At 36.3% G+C, this 11,974-nt stretch overlaps 1 protein-coding gene across 1 annotated transcript in view; it reads left to right on the plus strand.

Moving 5' to 3' along the window:
* LOC107553145 (pleckstrin homology domain-containing family A member 6-like) overlaps positions 1–11,974 on the plus strand; it is a 66,404-nt gene that overhangs the window by 25,862 nt on the left and 28,568 nt on the right. Inside the window, exons 3-6 of the mRNA XM_016235307.1 lie at positions 667–712; positions 1,157–1,261; positions 1,440–1,512; positions 8,704–8,804. Coding sequence (XP_016090793.1) covers positions 667–712; positions 1,157–1,261; positions 1,440–1,512; positions 8,704–8,804 — 325 coding nt within the window. The remainder of the gene's footprint in view (positions 1–666; positions 713–1,156; positions 1,262–1,439; positions 1,513–8,703; positions 8,805–11,974) is intronic.

Genomic DNA, 11,974 nt, shown 5'->3' on the forward strand with positions numbered 1-11,974 from the left:
TTTTGCTTTTTCTGTGGGTGGGGGGGGGGGGGGGGGGGGGGGGGGGGGGGAATCTGTTTCTAATAAAAGCTGTTCTTTTGAACTTTGAAATAACTTGGGGGGAAAAAAATCACGGTTTCCACAAAAATATTAAAGGTCCCATATTGTCAAAACTGAAATTTCCTGGCTTTTTTCATGATAACTGAGATCTAGTTACTATGTAACTACCATATGAGTTTCAAAACTAAAGTTTTGAAGTAAAATTCACACAGCCTGCTTAAAGTAGCTGTGATTTTTCACGAACCGTTGTGACTGCCGTAAAAAGTTGACGTCAGAACTACACAGTCTCATGTCGGTGGAAATCATCAACTCTCATTGAAAATAAATGACTTCCGTCTCTTTGTTGCAGCAAATGTCAGTGTGAACGCCCTTGAGGTGACAGGGAAACAGTTACTTGTCAGACCAGCCCTGTTTTGTCTGCCTTTTTGTGTGATAGCCACTATACAGTAATTGTAGACTTGCGGAAACATAAATATATACAAACAATCAGCACTGTCAGGATAAATTACACTGAAAGCATTTTATTAATTAGTCTTGAACTACATCACATAACATATGGAGGATAAACGTGTCAGGATTTCCTTGACTTCCTTTATAAATTTACTAAAATGCTCCTCTTGGACAAAGAAAATGCACTTATCTCTGTCAAGATCCCACTCTCCTTCGCATCAATGTAATGTTGAGTCGAGAGCCAATAGCACATTAATAAGGGGCAATGCCATTAAAACCGAGATGCATTCAGAACTGAATTTTATTAATTTCCTGCTACGACACAGGAAGCTGCTGGAGCATACCCGCTGTTTGCAGCGATGGCGAAATAAATCCTAGATAATTAGCACAGAGATGTTTCTAGTGTGGGAATCATGTCCTAATGTAGTAATTGTTAGTGTCGTGTACGTGTTCCCACTTTGCGCTTATGATTGTGTGTGTTTTTATGTCCTCATTTGATCTGTGTTCATGCTCTGTTCCTTATGTTTATGTGATGTTCTTAGCTTCAGAGACTCATAATGACTTGCGTATGGCTATAAACTGACTGCGGATGGTAGCGTGCAGTACAGCAAGCTTTCCAAGATAGAAGCTTTAGCCACCGGGCGGCTCAAGCTGACTCTCCCACCAGGGCACACGTACACCCAAAAGAGCCGCCATGTTTGGGAAGCGCTCCAACTCCATGCGGCGCAACCCCAACGCTGAGGTGGCCCAGCAGGGTTGGCTTCACAAACAGGTACTGTTGCTCATCCTTAAACCTCATCATCATCCACACAAACAAAAAACACACACACAGCCCAAAGCCATCACTCCATAATCTGAACTTAAGCCACTCTCTTTCAAAAACGTCTTGACACTTAGATGTAATTTCAAGGTCTTGATTTTTTTTCTTCTTCTCATTTTCTGTTATGTAGGCAAGCAGTGGTATGAAACAGTGGAACAAGCGCTGGTTCGTGCTGACAGATCGATGTCTTTTCTACTATAAAGGTAAGTTGTTTATGTAAATGCTGGTTTATACATACGTAAGTTGTGAATTAGGTTAAACATTTAGTGAGTTCCCAAGAGCTCAGAGTTGTATGATTTTAATGTATTTTTCCAAACCAGTTTGTTCTGTAAAACATTTGAATTTACCCCATGGCATTACTTCAGCACACAGGCTGTGTGCTGCCAATAGTGGAGAAGAGAAGTATAAAAGTAGATCTATAATGACAGTCTAGCACAAGCACACATCCTCTATGAAGGCCTTAGGAAACTATTATCTATTTTGTGTCAATGAAAAATGTACCGTGGTATTATGAAGCACTGTAAATGCATGGTATTTTTTTGAAGAATAATGAAATACCATGAAAATGCTACAGTACCGTTCAAAAGTTTGGGGTCAATATATTTTTATTCAGCAAGGACACATTAAATTGATTAAAAGTGACCGTAAAGACAATGATACAAAAGGTTTTCAACATTAGTAGTAATAAGAAATGTTTCTTGAGCAGCAAATCAACATATGTGACCCTGGACCACAAAACCAGTCTTAAGTCGCTGGGGTATATTTGCAGCAATAACCAAAAATACATTGTATGGGTCAAAATTATAGATTTTTCTTTTATGCCAAAAATCAGGATTTTAAAGGGGTCATATGATGCGATTTCAAGTTTTCCTTTCTCTTTGGAGTGTTACAAGCTTATTGTGCATAGATAAGATCCCTGAAGTTGCAAAGACTAAAGTCTCAAAACCAAAGAGATATTCTTTATCAAAGTTAAGACTCTGCCCCCTAAAACGGTTCGTTCTAACACGCCCCCACATATCTACCTCACTATGTGGAAATATTTGTATAATGCCGCCCAAATGTGCACGCAAAGAAAGACGGCTTAGTTTCAGTAACCGCAGTTTGTGTTGAAGCAGCCATGTCAGGGAGACGCTGTGTGTTTCTAGGCGAAAGCAAAAGCACTTTATTTGGCCTTCCGAAAGTAGATGCATTTAGGAATCTTTAAGATTACTTACAACAGAACAGCAATGCATTTTATGGACGACCGTTTCATGAACCTAGGAGAGGAGGTAATTCTGACTTTGCTATGACAATCTGGCGCTTCTGAATCAGCTACTGTTTTGTTATTAGTTTAAGTATTTGCTATTGACTGTTCAAATGCGGAGTTTTGCACATGGTGTGTGTGTGAGAGAGAGAGCGCGAGAGAGAGAGAGAGAGCTTACATGTACTGTTGTACAATTTATTATTATTATTTTTTTAATTATTATTATTTTTTCTTTCTTTTTAACAATGTCTTTAATATTTTTCTTGTTTCTTGTTTGTGGAAAAAAAAGGGAAAAAGAAAAAAGAAAAAAAAAAGAAATTACACGTACTTATTTACTTAATTATTTTATATATCAATTGTTGTTTTGTTTATGTATTATATAATTGTTTATTCCTTATTCATTTAATGGACAATGCTTTGGCAATACTGTGCAAGTCATGCCAATAAAGCTCATTTGAATTTGAGAGAGCGAGAGAGAGCGCGAGAGAGAGCGCGAGCGAGAGAGCGAGAGAGAGCGCGTGAGAGAGAGAGAGAAAGAGAGAGAGCGCGAGCGAGAGAGCGAGAGAGAGAGAGAGCGCGAGAGAGAGAGGGAGCGCGAGAGAGAGCGGAAAAATCTATAATTTTGACCCATACAATGTTTTTTTGGCTATTGCTACAAATATACCGCAGCGATTTAAGACTGGTTTTGTTGTCCAGGGTCACATATTAAGACTAAAAGTATTTTAAAAGTTTAGATAATGTTTTATGTGTTTGAGATACGGTATAAGTTCTAATAAAATGAAAACAAAAAAACCCTGAATTCCCTGATAACGGTAAAAATAGCTAACATTCTATTTTAGCAATTCAGTTTCTATTCTATAGCAGTTCAGTTTGTTTAGGTATCCTTGATTTGACATAGCAACATTTGCTCTACCTGTCATGTGAGTTTTGGATGAAATTTTCCACTGTTTATCTGTTTGTCTGGCCAGTGGAAAACATTTTTATTTTTTGCAATTCAGTTTGGTGCAGAAATGACACACTTCACCTTTAAGTGTGAAGTAAATTAGTGGAGAATAGTTCCCACACTATCCAAACACATCCATCACACGCTCTCATCTGTGATCTGTGTGATGGGAATACATGACCGTCTCCTTTAGACTAGCCGCAAAGGTCAGTCACAGCTCATGCATGGAGAATCAACATTATCCAGAGGCACTGTGGGATAGAGGAAGGTGTTAGGATAGTTGGTATGCAGCTTCGTCCAGATGTTCCTTCATGTTCTTCTCTCATTTGAATCCCAGAGTTCTGTTCTGCTCAGTTCTTCATACACTGGCCACATCTAGGGTTTTAGACCTTTCAGACTTGATTTATATTCCAGGAGCACCAACATTATGTCCATGCTTTATATATTTACACATTTATATACACACACACATATATATATATATATATATATGTGTGTGTGTGTAAATGTGTAAATAATATAAAGCATGGACATAATGTTGGTGCTCCTGGAATATAAATCAAGTCTGAAAGGTCTAAAACCCTAGATGTGGCCAGTGTATGAAGAACTGAGCAGAACAGAACTCTGAAAACATGCAGGGTCCGTAATAGTTAATGCCATCAGGAAATGCCCTGATGGGAAGTAAATATGGTCAGCGTATTGAAGAATGAATGGCGTTGTGAAATATTATCTTACTAATAATTCCTGAGGAAGAGGGAATTCTTTGACAAGAATGTCAAATATTCTATTTTGGGTTTGCAAGATACTGGAACACTTCACACCTTTCTGTCACCTATGCTCTTTGTGGTTAAATTTATACTCCATAGGCAGATAGCATGTTCTTGGAAAGGAGTGGGTTTGCACTGGGCATATCAGTACATGAGAGGTTGCACCGCAGGTGTGGATGATGCACGTCAGCTGACAGCATGTCCAGCACATGTCCCGCCCCTTCTCTGCAGCCACAGTCAGTGTAATGTCAACAGCAACACGCTAGTTCACTGGCTTTCAGTGGATTCCTTTCCACCCATCTTCTTTTAAGTTTGTTAAGCATGAATTTCTGTCTTTCACCCCCCCTCCCCACACACACAACCCCACAAAAAAAGGTAGAAAGAAATCTTTAATAACATCTTTAATCATTTTGTCTTGTCTTCAAGTAAAGTATTCTTAAAATATATATATATATATATATAATTAGCTTGTATACATTTAAGCTAAATTTTCTTTCTTGATGTTTTTTGAAGCTTGGAACTTCATTTTCCAGTCATTGTTGTTGCATGGAAAAGAATAACAACATTCTTTCTCCTCTTATATTCCGTGAAAAAAAAGGAAGTCTTTGGAAGGAAAGAGGATGAGTAAATTACATAATTCATAATTAAAAAATTGTTTTATGAATTATTCCTTATTCTATAGTTCTTAATTCAATTTTGTTGTTTGTAAATTTATCTTTAGAATGTTTAGACATTTTTATTTGAAAAAGAAAAGAACAGAAATACAAAAAAAATTAAATAAAAAATTCAGTGGGCTTTTCTTTAGCGTCTTCACGACATGGCGGCGGAAACAACAATACTACAGCGAGAATAAAAGTTACGCCTTCTTTCTTTGCGTGAACATTTGGGCAGCGTTATGCAAATCTTCCCACAGAGCGACGTAGGAATGTCGGGGCGTGTTAGAACGAGCCGTTTCAGGTAGACGTGGCTGACTCTTAACTTTTATAAAGAATATCTCTTTGGATTTGAGACTTTAGTCTTTGCAACTTTACAGATCTTCTTTATGCACCAAGAGCTTGTAACACTCCAAAGAGAAAGGAAAACTTGAAATCGCATCATATGACCCCTTTAACTGATTTAAAATCCACATACTCCACCGTCTGGGAATATCATTTTCGATCCAATGACTGTATTTGTGTGTACTTATGTGTGCGCACCCGACCATAGTTGACAGTGATACTCTCTGAGGTTATGCAAATATGAGAAACTGTGTTCTCAGAGTCTCCCAACATCTCCAAACATGTCAGACTTCCTGTAAAACTCACTCTTCGCTTGCTCTTAGTGTTGTTCTTAGCGTATTCTCAGTTTTCAGAGACTGGCTTCTTGTTCCTGTGCGTCTGTATTCTTGCATGCCGTATCAAAAACAAACTAGTTTTGTGAGATTGTGACCGCCAATCACCCATGTAAAAACAGTGAGGTTATCTTGGTTTTTGAGCACTATGTTTGCTCAGAAGCATGATGCTAGCTGAAAGTGTTCAAGCATGTATCCCTTTAGATTATCAGCCAAAACGGATTTTAAATGCAACTCGTTTTAAAATTTTTATTTTTGTACTTACTATATGTTGCATGTCTGTTTTTGCCCAAAAAAAGTTTTCTAATGGAATGCAAATTTACCATACAGTGAAATGGGGCTGTTCACCCAACAATAAAAAAAATAATCATAATTTACTGGCTTTTATGTCACATAGAACACAAAAGAAGATACTTTCATCAATTTTGTAATAAATTTTGCAAGTACTGTACACAAAGATCATTGTACATTCAAAAACATAACTGCATACAGTTGAACAACATTACAGTAATTAAGAGTTGATGTTAATAGCATGTGTTAGTAACACACTCCAGGAACACCAGGAAGTTTCTTTCCTTCCTTAAAAAAAAGGTAAATTACTTAAAAGTCACAATCAGCAACAGCCAGTAGATGGCTGTATACCATACGTCTCCACAGCTGCCCTTAATATCTTGGTGATGGCGCAACAACCTACGTCCTCTTATCACCCCAGATTCATCTACCCAACTGTGCTGTGTTTGAGAATGTGTGACAGAGCAATTTAATGCCTCAATTGGTATTCTGAACACAGAGAGGCGATGAAAAATGGCCCACTGTTGTCATCGCTGCAGATATATGAGCTGTATGCCAAGTACGAGGAAGAGAGGGTAACAGAAAAAATGAAACTTCGATGAAATGATTGTTAAATGTGAAAATAGATTTGGGGTTATGATTAGCAGTGTATGTTGACAAATATCAGTTGCTCAGTAACAGATCTATTTTCCCTCTGAGACACCAGTCTTAATGTGCAGACAAATTAATGAAATCTTAACGAAATTTTGCGAGCATAAAGGTCCATTGTCAATAGCGATCTGTTGGCCATCATGGCAAATTCGAGTAGCCAACTTGAACCCATTGAGAAATCTGTGAGATTGTGGAGATTCCAATAAAAAATTACTGGATTTTGCATACAAAAAGTTGATGAACCACGGTAAATGTGACATCTTTTGTCAAGTGACATATTTTATATTTATATTTATTTATAGCTTTTGTTTATGTAAAATAGAAAATAAAACAGAAAATAATTACATTATTGCCTCAGCTTTTGTATTAACATGTACCTGTTATTATGGAGTGAGTGATTGTGCGTGTGATTGATATGTCAGCCCGTATGTTATGTAATAGTTCTACTGTAAAATGACCCATCAAAGAAAATATGTAAAAGATTAGACACAGTTCAGATTAAGAAGATAAAAATCTGTATTTTTACCTTGTTATCCAGTGAACACATCTAAAAATATTTAACAGATAAATTAAAACAGACAAATTTAATATATATAATAATATAAAATTGAGCAAAAGACTTGAATATGTCTTTAAGATAGTTTTTTGGTTTATTTTATTTTATTTATTTTCTTGTTTTAAACAAAGTTTATGCTTAAAACAAAAGAAAACATTATGCCAAAAGGGTAAGTAAAAAAAAAACTTTTTTTAAATTTAATTATCTAGCGTAGCGTCAGTTCTGGCAGGTCACGTTAGTCAAGCTCGCATCAGCTGACTCACAGCTGATCCCCATCAACCTATGGGAATACGACACCCATCTAAGTATTCATATACAGTGGGTACGGAAAGTATTCAGACCCCCTTAAATTTTTCACTCTTTGTTATATTGCAGCCATTTGCTAAAATCATTTAAGTTCATTTTTTTCCTCATTAATGTACACACAGCACCCCATATTGACAGAAAAACACAGAATTGTTGACATTTTTGCAGATTTATTAAAAAAGAAAAACTGAAATATCACATGGTCCTAAGTATTCAGACCCTCTGCTCAGTATTTAGTAGAAGCACCCTTTTGATCGAATACAGCCATGAGTCTTTTTGGGAAAGACCCAACAAGTATAAATTTAATATATATAATAATATAAAATTGAGCAAAAGACTTGAATATGTCTTTAAGATAGTTTTTTGGTTTATTTTATTTGATTTATTTTCTTGTTTTAAACAAAGTTTATGCTTAAAACAAAAGAAAACATTATGCCAAAAGGGTAAGTAAAAAAAAACTTTTTTAAAATTTAATTATCTAGCGTAGCGTCAGTTCTGGCAGGTCACGTTAGTTGTAGGGATAAAAGAAATAGGTTTCTATGTCAATATATGTTTCTTACACAGGATTGTTTTTACCTAGGCTTTTGTTGACAGAATAATAGGCTCTGATTGGTTGTTCAGTGCAGGTACAGCTGGTCGAGAGCCAGAATTCCTGCAGCACTGAGTCACTGAGGGATGATAGCTAACTTTTCCTCTCTCTCTCTCTCTCTCTCTCTCTCTCTCTCTCGCTCTACCCACATCTATACAGCACAAACACAACCTGCTCCACCCCTCGTTTCCCTCCGTCCCTCCCTGTCTCTCATTCACACACAAACACACACACACAGTGCTGTAAGAACACACGCGCGGGTGGGTTCACTGCATTCCCCCGGCAGCAGCTCTCAGCACAGGAGAACGAGAATGTGAACGCTGGATCTCCATTGCCCTCCTCGCTTGTGCTCATGCTGAAAATTTAATGATGTGCTCCATTATTTAACCAGCCCGAGCTCTTCTCTCCCAGGCTGTGTGCCGCTTCTCGCTTCAGTGTCATTAGCGCTACGCTGAGATAAAAATGGATATCTATGGGATTCACCTTCAGTTTACCTGCTTTTCCAGTACCACTGCCTATCATCACCAGTGTAGCGGCACACAACAGGAAGTTGGACTTTTCTGATTTAGGACAGAATTATCACCTAATTTTAGAATCAGCTTTTTAAAATCTAGGTTGGAATACAGATGTTTTGTTTTTATTTTTCATTGTTGGATTTTCCTTTTACTTTAGGATTAATGCTTATTTCTTTTCCTTTTTCAATGTTTATTCCATTCAGACGAGAAGGAAGAAGTAGTCTTGGGCAGCCTTCCTCTTCTCAGCTTCAAGATTGGACCAGTCCAGGCATCAGACAACATCAACCGCAAGTTTGCCTTTAAGGTTGGTGATCTCTGTGTATTTTTGGTAACTGTTTCGAATGCTGTCAGGAACAAGGCATGGGCGGGGTGACAGGTAAACATGATATTTGGTGTCAGTGTAGGTAATTTGGTCATAGGAAACTGCAAACTGTGTGTCTGAATTAATCAGGATTCAATGACCGCGTATCTGTTTTTAGTCAAAACAACTGAATCCATATTTACCCTAATTGAGCACCCACACATGCAGTGGACTTTGCATCTTTGCATGCGTTCCCGAGTGTGTTTACACACCACGTGCCAGAAGGACAAACATAATGTCAGATTATATTTTCATCAGGATCCCAGGCAGCTGAGTTTGAGTTCATAGACCTTTCGAGCAAGCATATATGAGAGATCACAAGTATGCTGTGATTTCTGAGTAGATACGCCTCTGGTTGCGCACTGAGAGTACGTTGTTGTGGTGAGTTATCATAATTTAGAAAATAAGATTATGCTTAGCCTGTTTGTGAGGCTGTATTAGATTAGACAGGGTGCATGCTGGATAGCATCTGAGGACGTGTATTGAACTGTGTTTATAGTTAAAACATACGACTGTAGGTGTGCTCGTTCCACTTGTGGAGAAAGGGAGACCGTTATGTGTTTGGTAACTGTGTTTATGTCTCTTTCCTCCGGCTCTGTGGGGCCCCTAAGGGCTGGGCTGGAGATGCTCAAGAATCTGATGTCATGTCTCTGCAGGTTTTGTTAGGTTTCTAGTAAAACTGCTTTTTTTATAGCACCTGGCTTTTAAACTGACCAATAGAAAAGACGTATGCACGACGAGCCACAGCTCAGGTGTTGGTGACCTTTGACACTACTTAAAATAAAATCAGGTGGAATAAGCTTTGCTTCTGTCAGAGCAGTGTTTACTCATTTGAATATTTGGTTATATTTAAGATAATTTTGAATATTCAGGTGTACTCATATAAATTTTAGTTTAGTTTAATATTTTATATTTTATCTATGCTTTTTAATTACACATAATTTTGTGCTTATTTGACTTATTTTATTAATATTATTCATATACACTGCAGTTCAAAAGTTTAGGGTCGATATGATTTATTTAATGATTTTGAAAAGAAGTCTGTTGCACTCAGCAAGGCTGCATTTATTTGATCAAAAATACAGTAAAAACAGTGATATTGTGAAATATTATTAAAATTGAAATAAGTTAAATAACTGGTTTATGTTTTAAAATAAGGAAACATTTTATTATTATAAATGTTAAAAACAGTTTGCTTAATATTTTATGCAAACCATGATCATTTTTTTCGTGATACATTTGATGAATATAAAGTTTAAAAGAACAGCATTTATTCATTTATCACTTTTAATTAATTTAATGCATCCTTGCTAAATAAAAGTATTAATTCCTTCTACAAAATTGTACTAATCCCAAACTTTTGAATGATATAGTCTATATTTATAATATAATATTTGTATTTATTAAACAATATGTTATTTATTAAATATAAAGGCTTAAATATTATTTATTTAGATATATCATATACTTCTGCTTCTATTTGAATTAAATTACATTATCATAGACAACTCCTGTCTAATATTGTGTAGCATGTGGCATGTCCTTTGCACAATATTGTTGTTGTCCATTAACTAATATTGATTTTTCAAGAAAAAGGTGGTTTATCATTTCAGTTATTTGACTTTAAGATCATATTTACTTTAAAGCATGTGTATAGTTCTCAAAGTTCTTTTTTTTTTATTTTTACTATGGTTTATACATCACACATTTACTTCTAATGTTCATCCCCTGTGGAAATGGCAGGGTTTGGAGACTCAGCTTCACTAAAACCCATGTCTGCCTATCCACGTGCTTTTGAAAACATATCCAAAGCTGTTCAGTCTCCTACAAAAGAGGGACTATTTTATACTCCAGAGATATATTTGCAGAACAAAGCAAACTATCAGTCACAAGTATCCAGTAGCTTCTTGCATCTGCACCCTGAGGCAAAAGCTGTGCAGTGTGTCTTTTCCAGACCCCTGTGGTGCGGTTTCGGTATGGAGCCACGTCAGCGCAGATCATAATAAAAATCATGCCACCATCATGTCACACTGTATTTCTAAAAATGCCTTTGTGCATGTTTTGAACTTATAACCTACCTTGGTGTTAATAATTAACCAGGAAATAATGAGATGCGTTTGTTGTATGTATGAGGAAGAAAGGAAGGTGTATTTAGTCAGCCATTCTTCATTGAGCTCTGTGACAGAGAACAGTTACATGTATCATGTTGCCTTCACAAAAGAACCTGAAACACTGATGCAGTGCATCTTGCCCTGGGTCTTTTTATTCAGACTCATCTCCTGGAAGTGTTGCCAAACCTTTTATGAATTCCTTCTCCAGTGTGCAAGGATCAAAAGTGGTGTTTGTCATCTGGGCGCGGAATATTCTTCAGTTTCACATTGTGGAGTCTAATACTTTCTGGCTCTGCATTGCTTTAGGCCTTATACCTGTGTGTGTGTGTGTGTGTGTGTGTGTGTATGTGTGGATACTTAGATACACTTTGGGAACAAAACAAAATCTCCTTCTGGAAGGCTCTCTTTTAATTGTAAAATTGGAATTAAACCAGTTCACACCAAGAACTATAACTACAAATATATTAGTGTCCATACCATTGGACTATAATGTTCTGTTTATTATAAACACAATTCATCTGTTGCTTTAAATGCTTGAGCTCTTTAAAGTTGGACATACTGGCAGTGCTTTATCGTTCATTACTTCACCTCATCAATATTGTGCCTCTGTCATTATTGTCATAGCTGTGGTGTGGATCTTTCTGTTCTCATAGGATTAAAACAATTATTAAAAATGTATAATCGTCAGTGAAATTTAGTTAGTGTTCTCATTGTGAACAACCTTTTAGTCTGCAGTAATTATAATTGGCTGTATATAAAAACAATAATGCTGTCAGTATAATGTGTTAATTTGGTGCAGTTAATAACTTACAAACATTTTATAAAACAATTAATGTGAAATTAACAAATTAAATATTCATGCTATCTGATCCATCCATAATTTCAGTAATTTATTCAGGTCAAGTATGGCCTAAATGAGAATTATATATATATATATATATATATATATATATATATATACTTATATATATATATATATATATATATATATATATATATAGG

The sequence above is a fragment of the Sinocyclocheilus grahami genome, unplaced genomic scaffold (genome assembly GCF_001515645.1).
Source record: "Sinocyclocheilus grahami isolate Dianchi unplaced genomic scaffold, SAMN03320097.WGS_v1.1 scaffold2.1, whole genome shotgun sequence".
NCBI classification, from domain to species: Eukaryota; Metazoa; Chordata; class Actinopteri; order Cypriniformes; family Cyprinidae; genus Sinocyclocheilus; species Sinocyclocheilus grahami.